Source organism: Nymphalis io, chromosome 1 (genome assembly GCF_905147045.1).
Source record: "Nymphalis io chromosome 1, ilAglIoxx1.1, whole genome shotgun sequence".
In the NCBI taxonomy this organism is placed as follows: Eukaryota; Metazoa; Arthropoda; class Insecta; order Lepidoptera; family Nymphalidae; genus Nymphalis; species Nymphalis io.
In genome coordinates, this window is record NC_065888.1 from 11745795 (window position 1) to 11769536 (window position 23742).

At 33.0% G+C, this 23742-nt stretch overlaps 1 protein-coding gene across 5 annotated transcripts in view; it reads right to left on the minus strand.

The window, feature by feature from the left end:
- LOC126772352 (solute carrier family 12 member 6) overlaps positions 1–17278 on the minus strand; it is a 337172-nt gene extending 319894 nt beyond the window's left edge. For all 5 annotated transcript variants that reach the window (XM_050492709.1, XM_050492693.1, XM_050492734.1 and 2 more), the window contains exon 1: positions 16989–17278. In XM_050492709.1, the coding sequence (XP_050348666.1) occupies positions 16989–17109 (121 nt within the window). In that variant the 5' untranslated portion in view covers positions 17110–17278. The remainder of the gene's footprint in view (positions 1–16988) is intronic.
- Between the last annotated feature and the right edge of the window lie 6464 nt (positions 17279–23742).

The window sequence follows — 23742 nt, forward strand, 5'->3', positions numbered from 1 at the left end:
TAAACACTGGATAGATTAAAAACAAAAACAAACCAACAAATTTTCGTATTTACAAAGACAATTCATCCTTCTTTGGACAAGGTGTTCGTGTCTGCAATAAAATCGCACAAATATATTTAGCTTTATCAATTATTATTTTAAAATATAATAAATAAAAAACCATGAATGAATAAGGCCTATTGCTCGTTTACGCAATCCGGCCTTTCTCTTAGCTTGTGCCAATGGATGGAATTTAGTACCTGAAAAGACTGGTAGTGTTCGTGTTGCGTATGTCTAAACCTTCATTATATAAACTAGACGTTGAGTAAAGCTTTTTAATAAATAAAAAAATAAACATATATATTGTAATAAAAAACGATCAAAATTACTTTGCGAGCTCTTGATAGTTTACGTGTCACCGCATAATTCCACTTCGCTGGCTGCACACTCTTTGCCTTCCCTTTAGCCACTTTTTAACTTAAACGAGGAAACATTAAGCATTTGCGGCTTTTAAATGTTAATAGTATAAAACATATTATGTTATGCTATAAAAATATAATTTTAAAGAAATAAAATTAAATAAATCGCTATATAATGTTTTCTCATTATTATCTTATGATCAAAATGTTGCATTAAAAAAAACTATTGTATATTTTATGAAATTTACAGCAATTGACAAATAAAACGATGATTCGATGATTCCAGATAAAGAAGAAAGATTTTTTTAATTATAGCTAGGTGGACGGGCATATGAGCCACTTGGTATTAAGCGGTCACCACCGCCCATACACATTGGCGATGTAAGAAATATTGACCATTTCTTATACTACTAAAGCGCCACCAACGCTGGGAATGACGATTTTATGTCAAGAGACATAAAATCTGTGTAAATGCCTGTAGTTACTGTAAAATAAGAATATTTTAGTGTCAATACATAAAAAAGTAGTATTAAACGAGAATTGCTAATCGATAAATATATCGATAAATTTGATTTTGTATGGGTGAATCCAATTTTAATCAATAATAAATTATTTTTATAGGAACCAAACTGTTTCTTTTTAATTTTATTCCTAGTTCAAATATTAAATTTAATATATACACTAAATATACGATCCACATTATAGCTTTAAAAGTCATCCATTTTAAATTCCAAATTTAATTTTAAGCTTCTGCAATCCCACACTAACAACTTTTAAATATGTATCAAAGTGATTTTGCCGCTGGCTGGTGAAAATTGAAAGTTGAGAAAGAAGTTTTTTTATTATAGAAAATAGAGGGAAAATCTGGCTACATTCAAAATAAGGGCAACTTGAAATCCAAAGTAAAATGTAACTATAACCCCATCTCATATAAACTTTTTTTAAATGTCATGGAGTTATTAATCTCTTAACAATATGTACAAACTTATTATTAGTGCAAATAGATAGCCACTTAATTCAAAGAAATCATTCTATTTGCGTATATCCATATATATTCGTTATTTTGATTTTGCGGCTTAAAGGGTAATTGATTCTCTATTGGCCAGACGTAAGGTACGCAAGATATTTGTTTGCGGTGCGTTGAATATAGCATGCGTGATTATTACTTATCACAAGATGGCTCGACAGCATTCCTAATTCAAAAAATAAACAAAATAAATTTACTATAACGTCGAAAACACACCAACCCCGGCCCCGGTTTGAAACGTGAACTCAATTTTACCAAAAATAAACAGTAAACATGGCTACACTATACAAATAACAGGATATTTAATATTTACTTACTATTAAATAGCTACATGTAATATAATATTTACGCTAAAGCAAATATATTACAAATACTAAATTATACGCACATAGTTTTTATCAAAATAACAAAGAATGAATTTAAAACGACACTCAATAGCCGGCTATCTGAAACCTGAAATGGATTGAACAGTAACATTTTCCACGTAACGAATGTACACAAAAACATGTTCTAAGCTAAAGTGAACTTTACCGTAAGTAAATAAAGTTTAGTTTTCAGAGTAAATAACTCTCGTTAGACGGAAAAAGGATAGGCAGAAATAGGTCATACTAGTAAACTACATTTCGAAAGAGCACTTTTCAAATGTGTCAAAGGAACATAATTAGACTAAGTTTGTTGAAAAGATCTTAAGATATAAACGAATGTGTATAAATACGATTTATCTCATGCAAGAATATTCTTAAGTCTTTTAAATAAATTTCAAGTAAAAAATGTTCTTTATAGTTTCATGTACATTTTTCTTGGTGGTAGGGCTTTGTGGTAGCTCGTTTGGGGACCATTCACTCATCAGATATTCTATCGCAACTCAGCAGTACTTAGTATCGTTGTGTTTCGGTTTGAAGAGTGATTGAGCGACGTTAATTACAGGCACAAGGGACATAACATCTTAGTTATCAAGGTTGGTGGCGCATTGGTGATGCAAGCGATAGTTAACATTTCTTACAATGTCCATGTCTATTGGCGTTGGTGACATATCATCAGATGGCTTATATACTCGTCCGCTTTACCTTTAACGTGACACTTATTGTCATTATTATGATTCTGCTGACGTCAAATAACCATATGTGTATTGTGTGCTGAAATAGCCGAGTCGATCAAAAACGTAGGTTCAAATCCAGGTGCAAACCACTGTGACATGACGTACCTGACTTGTTATATATCAATTGATGTATCCGACGCTAGGGTATATTTTAACCGTGGAACACTTATGGAGTGACAATTATTTGACACTTGCAACTGACAAAATATTTTATACTAGTCACTTGCTTTAAGATTTTATGTTACGCTCCGATGGATGATAGCATCATATTATATATATATGATATTAATATAAAATACATATATAATAACCTTCGTCCGTGCGTGAAAGGGGTGCGAGTGAGGTAGGTTCTTTTTTATACTCCTTACAACGTGTATGAATAATTTCATATTAATCGCTATAATAGTTTATACGTGAAAGCGTAATAAACAAATTTATAAATGAACTTACGTTCGCATTTATATTATTAGTAAGGATAGCCATTCTCATTGAATGGACTTTTAAATGCAAACATTTTTGTCAAAAAAATGGATCTGTCGAATTTGACTAGTAGTCTGAGATTAACATTTAAAAAAATGAGTACCTATTTACATTTAATAAAACTCATTTGTACAAACTCAGGTAAGGCCGTAACATAAATATATATAATATATTCAGGTTAAATACTTTATATTCGGGACCTCCTACGTGTTTTAATAAAGATTGTTTGAAATTACAAATTTCTTCAACTACACTCAAACGATTTATTTTAATTTATGATAATTCACAACTTCAACGAAACGCAAATATTTAGTTTAATAACAGACTCGTTTACGAATATTTAAACATAAGTTAATAAGAACTATTTAGCATATTTACACAGTTAAAGATGTCGCGTATTTGTATTCCTAAAATAATATCATTCAATTCATATTCGCTATCTGTTGTAATTTTTAAGGCTTGTATGTAGTATGTCATAAAGTTGCAAAACATTCTTAACGCATTGTTCATGGGATAAACATGCAAATAGCAATAATCCCGCGTTCTTGAATAACTCATAAGCCTTTTGTCCCGGTAAACCCAATTGCTCACAGGGGATACTATAACATAAAACGTAACCAAAATATCAGGTTTGAAATTGAACGCGACTGTAATACATAAACTTTTCAAATAAACGGACGTGTGTGACTCGTTTAGAAAATGACGTTTTGTTAGTGTATTTTTTACAAAATTATGTTTTCTCTCTGTCCTTTAAAAGACAGGAACTGTATAAAAGAGAAAGACAGTATATCATTTATTTACGCAATTTAATACGCTATCATTATTAATTTAAAGATTATTTGGTATAAGTTTGTTTAAATTTACATTTTATATGTTACTATCGTCGTAGTAACCAGTAACTGATTATTTTTTATGATATATAGGCCAGCATTTGAGCGTTGACTTGCCTGATGTAAAGCATCGCCACGTTCTAGGATGCAGCACGCTTGCTTAGAAGAAACCTGTTTACTCTGATTTGAAGACACCAACATTCCTATCAGGAAAGATTCAGACAGAATATTTCACAGTTTTGCAGCGCGAATAATAAATGTGAATTCGAAGTGATTCGTGCGTAAGCGGGGAATTCCCACCTATGGCGCTTTAGTCGCGTTTGTCTGGCCGTTCAATAGTAAAAAGGGGCGGGTGGAATTAAATTATTTGTATTTGAGTAATACATTTTTTTAATACATTAAAGAATAATCGAATATTCCATATTTTAAAATAAAACTGGATTTAAAATGTAACAAAACAGATACATGAAATACACTGTCCTTTCACCTCGACTGATTCCCTTCAATAATATTTTTAGTAAATATGCACACAGCCCAAAAATTGATTCTTAATTCGTCTGTATATAGAGTTATAGTTTTGTGTATGTTCGTGTAGGGCTTTTTTTTTGGTTTTTTCTTATTTTGTTTGGTTATGGTATAGGGGTATACGGTGCATAAGGTGGTTCTGTCTGAATTTCAATAATATTAGACATTATTTGAAACAAACATTCCAGAAAATATTTAAAATCGTATATTTCTTAAGAGAATAGTTTTTGTGTTCAATAACATTTCCCCTACAATTTATCATTTATCAGTCAGTAGTTTTGGCAGCGTTCACAAAAGCGTCTGAGCAAACAAATTTGATTCCGTTAACGTAATTTAAATAATATAAAACTTATAAAGATACGTTATATTTATTTATTAGTTAATTTTAAAATTACAACCTACCTGAGATAACTTCATGAGTATAACAAAACTTAGCCTTATCCGGAATTATCTAGATATTTTAAAAAATATTTGTAAAATAACATAAAATATTTAAAAATGTAAAAAATATCTTCTATCTGTAGCGGGCTTTACCCAGGCTACTGGTGGTTAAAGTTTCAGACTGAGAAACCTATGTGTTCCATCAGGTCCGATACTGAAAGCAACACTGCTTTCAGTATCGGACCTTTGATCCAACAACCAAGCAATAGTTTCTGTAGGTGCCGGTCGAAACTCTTCGTTATTAGTAATGGACTAAGCCTGACGACCATGTCCGACACGACAATTATTATGGTAACATTGAATTGATTAAAATTGATTAAACATTCGACATAGCAATAATCTCGTGAGTAAGATTCAAATATTTACTTAATTTTTTTTCAGCTTTTATAATTATAATTATTAGAGCCGAAATGGTCCAGTAGTTAGAACATGTCCATCTTAACCGAAGATTGCATTTTCCCTTTCACCGCTGTTGCATTTTCATGTGCTTAATTTGTGTTTATAATTTATTAGAGTAGGAAATCTGCATGTGTCAGATGAGTGTCTGCTACATATATACATATATATCCACCAACTCGCATAAGAGCAGTATGGTGGAATGAGCTGTAAACCTTCTTCTAAAAAGGAAAGGAGGCTTTAAACCAGCAGTGGGACATTACAAGACTTATAATTAGAATGATCAGAGTAATATTATGATTGCAAAACTCTACCTTTCTGTTTATTAATTCATCACGATTAAGCCACTGAATATAAGCATACGTACTAATTTGACACATTATATTACGAGAATTCCAGGAAAACTAATTTGAGACGGAACCACGTAGGGCAGCTGGTAATTTAATATTCTGTGATATAAGCTTGATAACCCATCCCTGATCATCCTTTTTCCTAGAACCTCGTCTTAGTGTTCTATTGTAACATAAAGAATATTCATGAAAAATTCCGAGTATTGCTGTCGAATTCGTCATTTGTCGTCGTCGTCAATAAAACCAATTCTTATATGAAAACATTTCAAAAGAGCTTTTAACGTTTCGATTAGTCATATTTTACTTACGCAAGTACGGGATTAGTTTTCGTGTGTTCGAGGGGTTTTCCCCGCTAGGAAAATAGATATCGAAAAATTGTAGTGTCTACAAATATTTCCAAGCTACTAAATAAATATTTCCAAACAAATAAACGTTATTGTTATTTTAATGTATTTATTTTGTTAAAACTTAATTTTTTTCATTTTATTTTTTGCTGCTGGATCTATTTTTCGTAACATTTATATCACTATATAGATAAATGAACACTGTAAATATTCATATATGAATTACATTACTTTGTATGTATGTAAACGTATATATTTAAGTGTATACAAAACATTGCATGCTTGAACAAAGCTAGGCATTTTGTATTTGGCAGTCACCTCGGTTAGAATGGGAAATCCGGAAAACGTTCGATATTGATGGTCGTTGAGTTTTGTTTACAGTTAGCCATTTCTAGCGAGGTTGGTTAAGTTTACTTAGTTTTGGGGAATTACGCTGATTTGAATTTAGTTAATGAGTTTTTACCCATTGCGATATATAAATATATTCGTTTATTATTATTACTTTAGCATCGAATAGAATTGACGAAAAAGTAACAGCCTGTTAATATCTTACGCTGAGTCAGCTGGGCTGAGTCGTTTTTTCTGCTTAATAAAATGATCGGAGTTTATTCCACCACTACTCTCCAATGCGGGTCCGTGGATACATATTTGGAAAATTTTTAGCCACATGTGTACCCACAGCACATGCAGGTTTTTCGTATTAGATACAAATTAATCACAAGAATTTAGTATTGCTTGCCCGGGTTTAAGCCCATAATATTAAGAATCACGTGTTCTCAACACTGACCCATTTTGACTCTAACAAAACTCACAAGTTTTAACTGAATAAAATCAATAAATAAATGACTAATAGTATGAAATTGATATTGCAATCGCGTCCTACATATATAAAAACATTTCATTTAGTTCTATTTATTTTAGTTTAATACAAATAAAGTTACGTATTATAAATACATATTATATATTTAAAACAGTCATAAGACTGTTTTGTTGTTCGTGTAGCTTATTTATAAGGCCGCTGATCCCGAGATCCTAGGTTCTAACCCCGATTCGGGTCAGTAAGTTATACTGGAGGTGTGTTCCAGTTTATGAAACCTTGCCTTGCCCTTGCCTTAACTCTTTCTTGTCCTCAGTATGGGAGAGAGATAGAGATGGCATTGTGTTCGCTCACACTTTTGCGCTATAATACATCCTACGACGTTGGCTAGTCTCTCCCTTAAGAATGTCCATAATAACCGACAGTCGGCATGAGGACCATTATATAAAAAAAAATTACCTAGATGTGTTGTAATATTATATATATATATTCTACTGGCAACGGGATAATAGTCTAGTCCTTCGTTAAGCAGTTACAAAGGAAATTAAAACGTTGTTGCCGTCGTAATATTTTTATTAAAATGAAATTTTTGCATGAACTGAATATCTGCAAAACAATTTCACTATTTACATACTCGTACATAACAAATTGCTTTTCAAAATTCTTACTAAAATTATAAACGCGAAAGTAAGTGCCAAAAAATTATAAACCGGATTTTATTTACTTTGTTATAAAGATAGGGATTTTTTAATTTAATCCTTATTGATAGCATTGATTGGTAGCGGAAAAAGTCACGTTTAAAAGCTTGTAAGTATTGAAAACGTAATATTTTAACCATTATCTTGATTACACGAACTATATATAGAGTTGTTGAGACCGTACAAAGCAATGCCTACGCTCCGTGAAGTCAATCAAATTACTAACGTTGTTTGCTTACTGAGTTCATCGCTGAGAGAAGCCTTCCAAACATACGAAATCTATTTCAGTATAAATATATATGTTTTCCTATTTCCAATTATGAAATTCTAACTGATTATATTTAAAATCTGTAGTTAACAACAGTGCCCTTTGCTAATACAATAAAATATCAGTTTAGGGGCCAACTCTACTCACAAATTTTCACTTTATTTATATCGGAATCGAAAAGTAAGCATTGCTGTATAACCGTTATCTTATTTTACTAACAAAACGATCCAGTTTCAGTTCGGTCAAAGTTGGATCGGAAAATAGTCGTGGACGAATCGTAATCATTACAAATTATTAGAATTCGCCCCGTTTGTTACATAATCAAACGGAATCTATGATATAAATATTTGACATAGAAGTGGCCTAAGATCTTAATAAGAATATAGTATATAACTTTCAGTACTCCCCCAATCTCATCCCGTGGGTGTCGTAAGAGGCGACTGAGGGACGGGGAAAAGGGGGGATGGGCAGCAGCGTCCCCCCTCCCATAAACATCTTACCCCCTACTGCGCTCGCCAACACGCCTGCCAAGCGCGGCGAGTATGGGCAAACCCCTCCCTAAATGGCAGATGCGCCCAAAAAAAAGGCCCCCAGTTACCGGCAAGCCCGCTAGGCCCGACCAAGGTAGCGGTCGCGGTATCGGCAGGGCAGGGGGTGCTAAGAATCACCGGTTCACGGCAGGCTACCGTATACCGGTATAAAGCGACTGAAAATGGCAACGTATAATGGACGCTCGATGAGGCTGGACCATCACCTCGCCGAATTAGAAGTAGAGTTAAGTCATATAAACTGGCATATACTGGGGTTATCTGAAGTCCGAAGACAGGGGGAGGACACGATAACTCTAGAGTCCGGTAACTTACTCTACTTCCGCGAAGGTGATAACCTCTCCCAGGGTGGTGTCGGTTTTCTAGTCAAAAAGGATCTCATTAGCAGCATTGTGGAAATCAGTAGTGTGTCGAACCGGGTAGCGTACCTTGTCCTAAAACTTTCCGACAGGTACTCCCTGAAGGTCGTACAGGTATATGCGCCAACTTCGACAAACTCTGATGATGTGGTCGAAGCGATGTACGAGGACATCGCAAAGGCCCTCAACGACACCTCGAAGGCCCACTACAATGTTGTTATGGGAGACTTTAATGCTAAAGTGGGAGTACAAGATAGCGGTGAATCGAAAGTCGGACCTTATGGCTTGGGCTGCAGAAATCACAGGGGGCAAATGCTGGTAAACTTTCTCGAAGCGCAGGGGCTTTTTTGATGAATTCTTTCTTTCAAAAGAAGCCTCAGAGGAGGTGGACCTGGCGAAGCCCCGATAACGTGACAAGGAACGAGATAGACTTTATCATTTCGAATAAAAGGCACATATTTAGAGATGTTTCAATGATCAACTGGTTTAATACCGGAAGTGATCACCGCTTGGTTCGAGGCACTCTAAATATCAACTTAAAAGCCGAAAGATCGAGAATGATGAGGTCTACTCTCCGACCTACCATGCTCCAAGCTGCTCAAGGCTCCGAAAAGTTCCAAATGGAACTTCAAAATCAATTCACCGCGTTGGAAACCATAAGCAGCATTGATGAGAGAACCGACACGCTGGTCAAAATACTGCAAAACACATCCCGCAAGTGTTTTCCGCCACAGAGAAGAGACAACGCACCAAAACTCTCTGCTGAGACACTCGAGCTCATGAGAAAACGACGAGAACTACCATCGTTTTTGTCAGATAAGGCCTTAAACCGAACAATAAAAACGCTGACGCGACGCGATCTCCGACGCTCCAATACCCGTGCCATCAAGGCTGCGATTGAGCAAAATCGGGGATCGAAAGTGTTCGCTCGCAAGTTTGGGAGGCCGCGTCTGACAAAACTTAAAACTGAAAATGGTGGGGTCGTTACCTCTAGGCCTGAGATTGTCGGAGAAGTAGAGAGGTTTTATGGGCAGTTGTTCTCTTCAAGATCGGATAAACCCGTGGGAATCAGTATTGATGACCAGCGCGCCCCTCATATGCGCCATTACTCCGAGGAGCTCCCGGTCGTTGACCAAGGAGAGATTAGGGCGGCTCTAGAACAGCTTAAAAACAACAAAGCTCCGGGAGATGACGGAATCACAACAGAGTTGCTTAAGGCAGGCGGGACTCTGGTCCTGAAAGAGCTAGCAATGCTCTTTAATTCCGTCATCCAACATGGCAAGATCCCGGAAACGTGGAGTGGGAGTGAGGTGGTACTGTTTTTCAAGAAAGGTGATAAAACCCTCTTGAAGAACTACAGACCAATCTCCCTCCTGAGTCACGTGTATAAGCTGTTCTCAAGAGTCGTCACGAACCGTCTCGCCAGACGACTTGACGAGTTCCAGCCCCCAGAGCAAGCCGGCTTTCGATCAGGCTACAGCACCGTGGACCACATCCATACTGTTCGGCAGATTGTGCAGAAGACCGAAGAGTACAATCAGCCGCTGTGTATGGCATTTGTGGACTACGAGAAAGCCTTCGACTCCATCGAAACCTGGGCAGTGCTCGACTCATTGCAGAGATGTCATATCGATTGGAGATATATCGAGGTACTGAGATGTCTGTACAACGCCGCTACAATGACTGTCCACATCCAGGACTGTAAGACGAAGGCGATCCAACTGCGCAGAGGGGTGAGACAGGGGGATGTAATATCCCCGAAACTGTTCACCAACGCGTTGGAAGACGTTTTCAAAACGCTGGATTGGACTAGGTATGGAGTCAATGTAAACGGCGAGTACATCTCACACCTTCGATTTGCCGACGATAGCGTCATCATAGCAGAGTCGCTGGAACAACTCACCGATATGCTGCGTAGCCTAGGCGAGTCTTCCCGGTGTGTCGGTCTCGGTATGAACTTGGACAAGACCAAGGTCATGTTCAATAGGCATGTCGTGCCGGGACCGATATACGTCGAGGGGAAACCTCTCGAAGTTGTTAGTGAATATACCTACCTAGGACAGATAATACAAGTCGGTAGGAACAACTTCGAGAAGGAAGCCGATCGAAGAATTCGCTTGGGATGGGCAGCATTTGGCAACCTTCGTCAAGTTCTCAAGTCGTCTATACCGCAATGTTTGAAGACGAAAGTCTTCAACCAATGCGTCTTACCTGCCATGACATACGGTGCCGAAACGTGGACACTAACTGCGGGACTAGTCCACAAATTCAAAGTCGCTCAGCGTGCTATGGAGCGAGCTATGCTCGGAGTATCTTTGAAGGATAAGATCAGAAATGAGATTATCCGGAAAAGAACCGCAGTCACCGACATAGCTTGCAAAATTAGCAGGCTGAAGTGGCAGTGGGCTGGTCACGTATGTCGTAGGACCGATGGCCGTTGGAGCAGACGAGTCCTAGAGTGGAGACCGCGAATCGGCAAGCGCAGCGTAGGGCGCCCTCCAGCCAGGTGGACCGACGACCTTAAGAAGGTGGCGGGCACCAACTGGATGCGGAAGGCGGAGGACAGGGAGCTTTGGCGCACCTTGGGAGAGGCCTATGTTCAGCAGTGGACAACGATTGGCTGTTGATTGATTGATTGATTGATTGATATAACTTTCAGGGTTTATGTAAAAGACATTTAACACGGCTGGAGTCAATGCTATTATATATAAAATACAGCGCATTGTGTAAACTATTTAATTACTTTGTTTCGTCTGCTTTAAATAAATACGAGTTATATTACGCAATCACATGGTTCAAAATTATTAATTTGAAACTTATATGAGTCTGATTAACATTTTATAACCTTCACTTAACGACACGTCCATTCTACGAGTATTGTATAGCTCTGTTAACGGCCAATAAAGAACGATAAATATAGTCTCAAAATATCATTATTTTATTCACACTATTTAAATCACAGTTTTTACAAGTGGCACAATTTTGCGAAAAAGATAATATCTCCTAATGATGGTACTACTTTACTAGGTGGTAGGGCTTTGTGCAAGCCCGTCTGGGTAGGGCAATTTTGAGTGGGTAATTTTATCCAGTGGACAGAAAGATCGAAGAAGACGAGTTTATATTCGAGCAAAACCTACTGAGGTTTTCTGGTGTGTGCTATTACTTATTCTCGCAGTAAAAATATAGTGATAAAACCTGCATGTTGGACCAACCCGGCAGCACTGTAGTGGACCTTTGCCCGGCAACGTACTATTACAAGAATATGATTGAATGGATCTTAAAATACAGAAAATAATTTTGCTTAAGTGAAGTTTATTAAATAAAATTAATTAAGGAGAATGACCAAAAGTTGTTCAAATACCCACCACTAACGAGACCTACGGTTGTTGTTGTTTGACTTATAGTCCACTAAACAGAGAGTTTATGATACAAGAAAAAATAAGCTGTCAGTAAAAAGTTACGACTTAGAAAAATAATAATAGTTAAACTTTTTTTTGCGTCACTATTATTTAAATCCATTTCTATTGTGCGCAGGTAGCTACTCTTTATGCGTTGATAATGATTATCCATCGATAACCCCGCGCATATTGAAGATAACGCTATTTTTATCTCTTTCGCACTTAGCAAATAATGCGCTAGAGCTCTAACGTAGTCGGCTTTTACCTGAGTACCTAGATTAGTACCCAGTAATCAGGTATCTGGTACTACTTGAAACACGCGTTGTGTTTTCTTTCTTCCAGGCCTTTGATGAAATTCTATTTCAGCGAAAAACTAACACGGGTCACCAAGTGGCATGACTTAGTTGAGTTCAAAATGCGCGATGAACTGAATTATATTAATGATATTTTTCGCATAAAAAGGTAAAATAACATGACTTTTCATTTAGTCAATAAAAAAGTATAAATAAGTATCTAGCCCATACATAATGTACGGCTTATGTTATTTGTATTCTTGGTTTTAAACTCGCCTGTGTCGTGACTAAATCGATTTATTTGCGTTCAATAAAACATATACATGCTACAATTTCTAGTTGCAATTTGATTAAGTCTTCAAAAGGATATAATACGAATCTATATTGTTCTACATGAACTTAGAATATGATTTTTACTTTCTATTTTAAGTATGGGTTTTTTTCGAATTCCTTATTTCCCGATATAAAAATATTCAAGTTATAGTTTTACAGAGTTTCAACAAAATCGATATAGCGGTCTATCATTGTTATAATTACCGAATCAATATGCAACACGGAAATGTTGTTCCAAAAAAAAACCAATTTTTTTTTAATTATATTATCCCAAATATAAAAATAAGATTGTTATCCATATTAAATTGTACTAAAAACTAAGAAAAAATGTTCAAACTCCTACTGTTATATTGTAATAATTAATAGTCGTTAAGAAGTAAGGGTGCTTGTATTCAAGCACGTATTTATTTTTAGTATTTCAAATACATGATGATATCGAATCTAAATCAACTTCAACATAAAAATCTCAATATATATAAAAAAAAAAAACAAATTTAGTTAATACCGCACACAAATAAGAAGAATAATAAACTATTACACTGTAGTTTTATGTGTATTTATGCAACAGACTGACTAAAAAATTCTGTTTAATAAGATAATATGAATCTTTTTAAACCATTCATTCAGCTGCTGAAAGTTGAATCATTAAATTTTACCACCTTATCTATTCATCTATTCAACAAAAATCAAAAACACGTTAGTATTTTAGGTTAAGCGTTGTTTTTAGTGGAAAGTGGTATTAGGTCATAACAAGAGTACGGCGTTGTACCTTTTTAAGAGTACCTTTAAGTACTTCGTGATAAAAGAAATAAATAACAGAAACAAGACAATTTTACTTCATCATCATCAATCATCAAGCATCGCATTTAATAAGTCCCGGATAGCACAAAGGTTAGAACGCGTGAAACTTAACCGATGATTGCGTGATCAAACCCGGATACGGACTTAATTATTTATTTGAAAAATTTTAATTAAGTATATTTCCATTTTTATATTTGACGATACAATAGCGAATTATGAATAAATATTCAGAAATACTTGTAAAAACCTGAAAAACTTAATAGTTTTAGTTTGCGATAATTAAATTTAAAAACGTGGGATATCTCTATTTAATAGGCAGTAATATATTATTATGTAAATGTATATAACGAACTCAAATAACTAAGTTTCAAAATGTTAGCTAACTACGACGAACGCTGTTACAAAGTTTTCTAGATAAAGGCGAATGTCGAAAGAATGGGTTTTCGAGTTCGGTAGTAACTTAATAATGCATTAAATTTCCACAAAATATAATATATAAATGAATCTCCATATTTTTTTACTTTCAATAATCTAACCAATAATTTGCGTTAAAGTTAATGCTTTAGTTTCTACCAACCCGCATTGGAGCAGCGTGGTGGAATAAGCTCCAAACCTTCTCCTTAAAAAGAGGGGAGGAGGCCTTTAGCCCAGCAGTGGGACATTCACAGGCTGTTACGGTAATGCTTTAGTAACTTGAGAACTATTTAATGTCAATATAAATTAAATATATTCACTGTTCAGACTAATTGACGACACAATTTCAATCACATCGGTGTTCAATGACAGAAATGTGATTACGAGATTAATGAACCAATAAAATTATCCGGAATTTGTCCAAGTAATAAATGGCAGAAATATTAATGTGACAGCCACTGCAATCTTTAAATAGTATTCAATTAAAGTTGCTTTATCTGTATACCTGTTTGTGTGATATTTTTTAAGTACTCTTTCAATTTTAAAATATCATTAAGTATTTAGAAATTAGATTGTTGATTTTCAACAAACATTCACGAGTTGCATAAATGTTTGCATTTATATCTTATATTTAAATGCACTTGTATTATATTAACATACTTTAATATTTAATTTATAAGGTGCAAACAAGTAACTGAGAGTCTTGCCGGTTCTTCTTAATATAATAATTAAAAGGGCATTTTTGAATAAACTATATTTAATTTAGATACTCATATTTTATATTTTCTCGAAGGTTTACGTGTAAGATAAGTTTATATATACAGTTTCAAACTGGTTTCTATATTTGTTGACGATTGTGTTTATTGTTTCACGTAAAGTAATCATTACTAATATTATAAATATGATAGTTAGTTAGTTTGTTTGTTACGCTTTCACACATGCTATTTTGCATATACTTTGTCACGGGTAAAGAAAATGATATAGAGTACCTCCCTCATACATGGGCGAAGATGCGGGCGGAAACTAGTATATCATATAGGCTATACCAACGAACGTAAAATATTTTTTAAATGGATAAGTTTAGCCATACAAACTATCTCTACTATACATCAAAAATAATATACAAGAAAATTATAGATCAAAGAAAGAATCACAGAAAAGTTCGACAGCGTAGAGGTGCGTAATTAAAAAAAATAGCAATGCTTGTTAATAGATATATCATGTTATATGTTTTACTCACATTGTTATTAATGTACATTAGATATATATATATTTAAACTGTCGGGCCACCTGATGTTAAGTGGTCACCACCGGCTTATGATTGTGGCGCCGTAAGAAATATTAACCATTATTACGTCATCAACCTTGGGAACTAAGATTTTTACTAACTACTAAATGAGTTTACTACTGTATTATATTCCGCCTGGGCTAGACAAGGGATACAATTGAATAAAAATTATGTATTAGTAAAATTGTTATAATCCCAATACAGCTATATATGATACGTTCTGATCAATGAGAAATAGAAAATCTACTGAAATAATAGTTCTTTATATTACTTTCATAATGGTTTAAAATTTATGCTTTTGTCTTTCGTATATATATTATTAACAATTATATTCTAACCGAAGCGTGATGGTACACAAAGTCTCCAAAATATTATTATCTATTATGTTGGAAGTAGGTAAACACGAGAGCGGCATTGAATTTATATAAGACTGTTAATAAAGGGTTTTACAGTTATGTACAGACCGACCCGAATTCAATTCATCCGTGACATTTAAATTGTATGAATAAAACGACTGTAGAATCCTTATAAATGTAGATTTCATGTTTTGTTTTATTTGAATATTCCTTACTAGTTACCCGCGGCCTCGTCGGCATATTCGGCTCAGGTGATAGATACTTCCTTTTCTGTCCACGACAACGTCTGTGCAAAACTTCACGTAAATCCAATTTAAATTAAAAATAAAATATTATTGTATCAAAAATATAAAAGAATGAAATATACTCGATAGAAAAATTCACGAATTTTCCTTCAAATTGTCCTATTAATTATATTTAAATTGAAATTAGATCGCGCACCGAGAGTCACGTGTAAGGGACGCGTGGGTGAAATCTGCAATTTTGCTGGCTTTAGGGCCGCTCTTAAGGTCTAAAAACGTAACAAACAAACAATTATATATCAAATTGGTCTGCGTATCACAAAAAATTTTAAGTGTTTTAAAATTTTTCTATTACTATTTGCTAGTAGCAAAACTGTTATCCTGCCTCTGTATAACCAATAATTATGGCGATCGGTTGAAAACTATAGAAGTTTATTTGTCATCTTACTGCATTCAGAAAGTAGAAGTAGCTAGGCTGTGTTCTTATGTAAATAAAAGAACTATCGATTATTTTCAAGAAATGTTACTAGTGATAAAGCATATGTCTTTACTATTAATGAATACATACATAGATATCGTAAGTGCAGTCATTTTTAAATAAAAGTACTTCAAAATATATTCTCAAATTGTAATTAATTAAGCATAACTCGTGCATAACACGTATGAATCATTAACGCCAATTAATTTAATAATAATATAATGCGATGTTATATCTACACAGATATTTACCGTCATATACTATTATATAATAACCATATATAACATCAATCGGTTTTGGTACCGTTCGTGTAATAAGCGATATAACGCGGCTTAATTGAAATGTACACAACACATGATAGTAATTTAAATATCGCTGTGTATTTTTAATTTAGTCATAATAAATATATTTTTTAAATACTAACAAGATTAATTTTAATATACAGAATGATGAAAAGAGAAAGAGTGACCTCTATCCTAAAGATATTTGTATAAAATTATATTTTCATAACAGATTAGTTTTTACCGGTAATTTATAGGTCAAATTAAAACTCACTAAATTCTTAAAATTATATTATAACATTGGGACAGGCTGATATTTATAATTATTATGTAAATAATATCACAGAAAATACAAGTAGCATGAGTTTTGTGTGTTATATATTAGCGTTGGTTTCATTTTTTATCTGTGCTTATGAATTGGCGGCTCTCCAAAAGAACGGCGTAACTCTTTAACCGTTATTCAATTTACATTTAGATTATTTTTAATAATATAGGTGTAGTTTCTAAGAATGCATGCATCTTACCTGAATCTGGAAGCAACTTTCCTTTCAGCTCCACATCGCTCTCAGCAGACGTAGCGCCATAATTTTTAAATGTCTTGCCCGAAGGCTCCTCAAACTTCGTCACCTTGAAGCGTTCAGACATTTTGACTTTCTTGTATCACTTCACTACTTATGCTCACACTTATTTAATATTATATAGTTATTTTATAAACACAGATATGTTTTAATTTGATACGTTTACACTTAGATATGATTATGATATGATCGTTTAGATATAGTTTTTAACGTCTCTGTTCACTTACATTTTCTTCAATCTCTTTGTTAATTTTAATACAAATTAAAAAATAACTTGAATTCTGTTTACCCTCATATTCAAAAAACATATAACATTTGAAATAAGTAGGTATATCATTAAAATAATTGTTCCATTATAAAAACAATTGATTATCTTATATTTGTCATTAATTAAAAAAAATGTTTAATATTGATCACAGCGCATCTTGTTCCAATTGATTATTATTAGATAAATGTTTTATTAACTTGGAGTATCACAGGAAGCATTTAATTTAAAAAATTACAACAAGATTTAAAATTTTAATATTCCTTAGTTACCTAAAAAAAAAAATTATATAAGCCGTAAAAAACAATGTTATTAGGTAAACTTTATTACAATAGACACTTTTAATCACAGTTCTTCTGACAAATGACAGGTCCAGACAGTTCAATTTATACCTATTAAAAAAAACTTGAAAGGCGACAAACTATTATTGAATTGATTTTTGATGGACTGTCTGTTCAGACGGCAAAATTTGCTTCTTGATTAGCAAATAATTGACTATAATCTTACTTGTGTGAATAATACACTTTTTGTGTCATATATTTCAATCGATTATAGGTTAAATGATTCAATTTCATTTTTTGACTTACTGGTCATTAAAAACATTCACAAAAGTTTCTCATTAAAATTATGAACAGAAGATCCTTCGTTTCAAGTCGTAAAAATATTGTAATTAAGTTTAATATCTTTTAAACTAAATAATAAATTGTAAAATATCGTAAAAATAAATCACATGAATGGATTCGTGACAGATTTATTTACATTGTTTATTTTATTTTACACAATAAATATTAACATGTAATACGAGCCGGTTGGCGTGGTTGGTAGATACTTGCCTTTCACGCCGAAGGTTGTGTGTTCAATACCCACCCAGGATAGACATTTGTGTGCATGAAGATGTCTATTTGTCTTGAGTCTGGGTGTTATCAAAGTATGTATTTACAAAAGAAAAGTTGTATACTAAATATACAATCAGTTGTCTGGTTTTCATAGCACAAGCTCTGCTTAATTTGGGATCAGATGACCGTGTGTGAATAATGTCTCAGGATATTATATTATTATTATTAAAAAATGTAATACATAATAGCAATTAATTTGTATAATCATTTAAAAAAAATTATAGCTAGTACTCATTTATTCATCTTGTATTTTTTCTCGGTAAAGAAAAGTTTTATTATTAATCTCAATATATAGAATCTTTATATTTAGACCTGTTTGGTGTGACGTTGACGAGGGTAAAATAATGTAAAAAAATCTCTGTACCGATACGATGTTACTTTTGACGACTGAAACTGAAGCCACATCTAAAAGTTAAGAGTTGTTTACTTCAAGGATCTTATGAATTGGCTGAAGGTGTAAAACATAAAAAAGATTTTATTTAAAAAAAAATTCAAATAATTAAAAGTATTAAAATATTCATGCGACAATATTAACTTGTAAATATCATAGTTTAATATAGACCATATTTTACCATGTTATATATATTCAAATTTTAAATGTATACAATAAAAAATAAAATGACCAGTTTTTTTGTAACCGACTTTTGACTAAAACGATATGTTTCACGCAGAATATCATAATGAACAAGTGTGGGCACCAATAAGCTACTAAATATTCTCAAAGTCGATACAAACGGAGAAAGCTCAGAACCTTACTAACATTGAGCTTCTACTAAGAATTCCTTAAGAGAAAAAACTAATAACTAATATTGACTTACGAACTTTATTAATTACATTTCATTTCAATCTTTCAATATTTCTTATTTTAAATCTAATATTGAATCTACATAAAGCTCAGTTATAACGATCCGGCGAATGTTTTTTTTTATTTCTAAGTTATTTAATACTCTGAAGTATGTTTTTAATATCGAAATTAATTTTAAAACGTGAAACTTATGAAAAACGAGAATTATCGTTTAACATTGTGTAGCATATTCGCTGAGAGTTAATTTAATATCGAAATTTTATATAAACGATAATTAATAATGAACTCTGATAATTATAACATGATAGCTTCGGTAGACGAAAATATCCAAATAGGCTAATAAATATAATATAAATTATTTGATTATACAAAGAGGAATCGGCAAGAAATTCAGTAGTTTCTCTCCTTAATCATTTAAATAAGATAATAAATGTTCATTAAATACCTATTTATTGTTTTTTATCCATGAATATTGACTTAGTACCGTCTAGGTCACGACGTTGTTATTATATTGAATAATCCGTAGACCAGACTAATAAAATATGTAGAAATATTTTCTGTCCATACATTTATGTATACCTGGGGACCCTCACCTAGGTAGACTCGTATAGGGGCCAGAGACTTTTAATACAGTACACTAACATTATACATTACTATACTATTATTATTACTACAAGAAGTAGTACTTGTTAGTGCTTTTGTATATAATTTTTTGTTAAAAAACCTTGTTACGTTTTGTTTGTGTATATATTGCGTTTGGCTGTGTGAGTGAACTTGTAAAATATTAAAGATCAGACGTAGTGCATAATGAGCATTCATTTAAAAATATAAATTAATATATATATAGCACAAAATATATCTCTATGAATATCTTAAGTACTCTTACGTCATTGATTTCAACAGGAGCTCATAAATAATTCTATAAATATCGAGTGACAATCGGCGTATACTGAAACGATCCAGTCGGACAGACAAATGACAAGCAATTGATATGTATTGGAAATCAGGGCCGATGATTTAACTGAGGTTGTTAAAACTGAGATGCGTTCGATTAATTGTGAATTGTTTTAATTAATTAACAAATTTGTATGATATCGCCAAAAATAATTATATAAAAAAAACGATGCTGATGAAATGTGTCGAGTTAATATTCGGCACTGGTGGTAGCTTTAATATAAACTTGTTTATAATGCAATAAATAAAAAGTATTTTGTTTTGTTTTTTATGTGATTGTAAAGATGTTTAAATATGACAAATAAGTAGGAACCAAAAATATTATATTATAAAAAAGGTTATAATTATAGTAGCAAACACTAAATTATGAATATTTATTAATTGTTTATCTAACTGGTCTTAGAACTGGTGTCTTAGAGAGCATATTGATATTTTATATGACTCATTTTGGAGAGCAAGACAAACAAATGATGACGTAAAGTTTAGAAGTTACCTTTCAAAAAACAGAAAATCCAAAAATTATTTTATAAGCAGCTCGTACTGACGTGTATGCGCTGGTTTCCCCTGAAATTAAGCGTACGGCTTGTTTTATGATTGGGGATGACCATAGTCTTAGTGTCAGGATCCATTCTGTAATGTTCACATTGCTAAGTACCGAAGCTATAAATGAGGATAATATTGTCTGTACCTTATAAAACATTGTTTATAATTTGTTTATTGCATAAACAGTGAGATTCGTTAAGGATAATCAGCCGAGCGTCGGTGCGCTTACATAAATATGAGTCATTATTTATAGATAATAAAAATTGATTTATGTAAAAAGTTGACGAGTGGATTAGACATTGTTTTTGTATGCATTGGTGTCGGTTATGATGTACACAATAATATTGTTGTCTCTTACTAACATATTTGACTAATAAGGATCAGCACCATTATTAGTTATAGAATTTACGTAGTCATGCTGACATCCTGTGCGATTTCGGTCGGAACGGAGAATAGGCAACTGCGCAGGAGTTATTATAGTGCACAAATGAAACACAGATACAATCCTCACTCTCAAAGTCTGAAGGGACGGCAATACGACACCAACAGACAGTTAACGCGCATGATCAACGTCTTAACGTGCTTTCCGAGGGGAATGAGGCCGCGAACTAAGCTTCTGGCTGCTAGTAAAAAATTTTGTCAGTAAAACCCTATAACGTTGTATTGTCTTCACTCAGCACTCAAACCCAGGACCTCGAAATCTTAGGCATTATATACTGACATTTAAAAGTTTAAGAGGTATTATAATATTATATAACCTTACATAGCAAAAAGTCAGAATGTGGGGTACGTGTTTCGATCGATTCACTCTGTTATTGGCTTTAGTGAATGTTGAAGCTCGTGTGCAACCCTAACTTTTAAAATAAATAGCGTACGATCAAGTTTTAATTACCTTATATTTTGTTGAATGCGGTATTTAATTACGTCATTTCACGATTAGGGCAAGTCCTATTGGTTACTATTGGATAATTCTATGTTATGGGTAAATATTTTTTAGAGACATTGATTTGTCCATTTTTTTTATGTCAAAAATATAATTTATAAATTTTACCATTAGCATTTTTAAAAATTCTTGTTATATATTATAAATATAATTTTATATATTATATAGCCGATACTAAACCAGAAAATTTTTAAATGTCTTCAATTGACTAGACGTATTAAATCAATTACAACAATAGTCAGGTGTGTTGCTTATTTTTAAATGTCATTCAGTGCATCAGACTACTTAGTTTAATCAATGTTTATATTACGCTCGTATTACAGACACGACATATGTTAAACATAAGTAGTCTATACAACTTATAAATATACAGTTATACTATGTTTATAAAGTAGAGTTGTAACGAAAATTCGGTATTTGGAAAATTTGGTTGTTTATTTTGTCTACGAATACCTTTTAACTTTATAAACACCATGCGTTATACCTACAAAATATTTCGAGAACAAGATCAACAACTAGTCACAGGATAGAATTTAAAGCAATAAGACCCAAAATTCGCACAAAATATTGCCTAATAATTATACCTGATATTTAGATATTCGGTCTGAAATACCGCGAACTATTTTTATTCATCATTCGTTTAAATATCGAAATTCATCATAATCATCAGTTCATTATAGAAATAAACTATTCGAAACAATTGTAATAGAAATTGATATATTTAATTGCACACTATTTGTTGTCACCGCTCTAGCGATGGGTCGGCATCTAAATTCTAATGCGACCTGCTAAATTATTATAATGATGTCAAATTCATTATCGTTAACGAGAACGGTTATATACGACAAGCGAGTTCTATGCGTGTTCAAAAACCGTCGGGATATTTTTTAAGAATTTAAATTTATTATTAAACGAAAACTGTTTAAAATGATTCATTTTATTTTTTAAGCCTAGGCTGTATAGAAAAATTTGGTAGGGTTAAATTATTCAACTTAACATCACATATTTCAAAATTGTTTTTTTTTTTTAATTAATTAAGAACGGAAAAATTTATTAATCATTAAAAACTCTAACCTCAATAAGAAAAAAGTAAAATTCAAATTTAGAATTTAATTTCACGCTTTTAATGAATTGTATTATATACCTAGGTATTTGCGTTACAAATCAATAGAATGCGAGTTTTAAGTTACTATGATAACAAGTAAATCAATTAAAAAAATAAAACAAATATTCAGTGATATCATAATGCTAATGTTTAACAATTTCCATTTGAATAACGTAATGTTTAAAACAGTTTTGTTTAATAAAATGCTAAACTTACGGTCCTGACCTTCGTCAACACACATGAATATTTTTATTTGTCCTAACAAGTCCTTCCGCCGATGTTGTAAACTAGTTACATAATTTATTTCATATGCTATCATTAAAAACACTGGATGTTAATGATAACATAAATTTTATTTTTAAATACCGCAATCAAAGTTCATATTACGATATCTTTTTCTTTTTTTTTATTCAAAGATTCTTAACCTTATTCTATGCGACAAAACATTGTGTAATGTAAATCAAATTAACGCGACAGATTTATCGAAATATGAAACCGTCGATTCAAAGTTCGTTATCATACATCCAGCAGCTGGTCTGTATCAGTAACGCAAACGCATAACAATTCATTTCATTGTTGTTTATGTTTTCACCTTGAATAACCGCTAATGTTTTAAATAGGTAAACAGAATTGAAGAGTTTAATAAACAAACCTGGTAAGAAATATGACACAGCGCAATATTGCGATCGCAACAAATACCGCTTACAATTCAACCGATGTTCAACGTACTTTAAAAAGTAATGAATGAAAGTAACTATTCATCTATTTACATTTAGCGTCCTTTACCTGGGCCTATATGATATCAGCAGGCTTAGCGTATCTAATCTGGTTAGTTGCACATCTTACGTCACTACAAAGTCGCGCGTGCCGCGAAAAAGTTCAACAAACTTAACCTTAAATAAAAACTATTTTATCAATCGATCGTAGATCGAACGCATTATTTGTTTACACGAAACGCACTACGCACCGCGTAGTAAATGTGTTATAATTCACTATTAAAAAAAATCAATTTATGGGATATGGTTGAACTGAACATACACAACCGTTGGTTGGGAAGTTGTTTTGTATTTTTCAGTAATGTTTGCGCGAGTTTCGGTCGGCGAGGAAGCCGAGGAGACGCGAGCAACGCGCGACGGCCCGGACTCGTCTGATGTGGGAACGCGCCGGCTCTCTGCGCACACTGTACTGT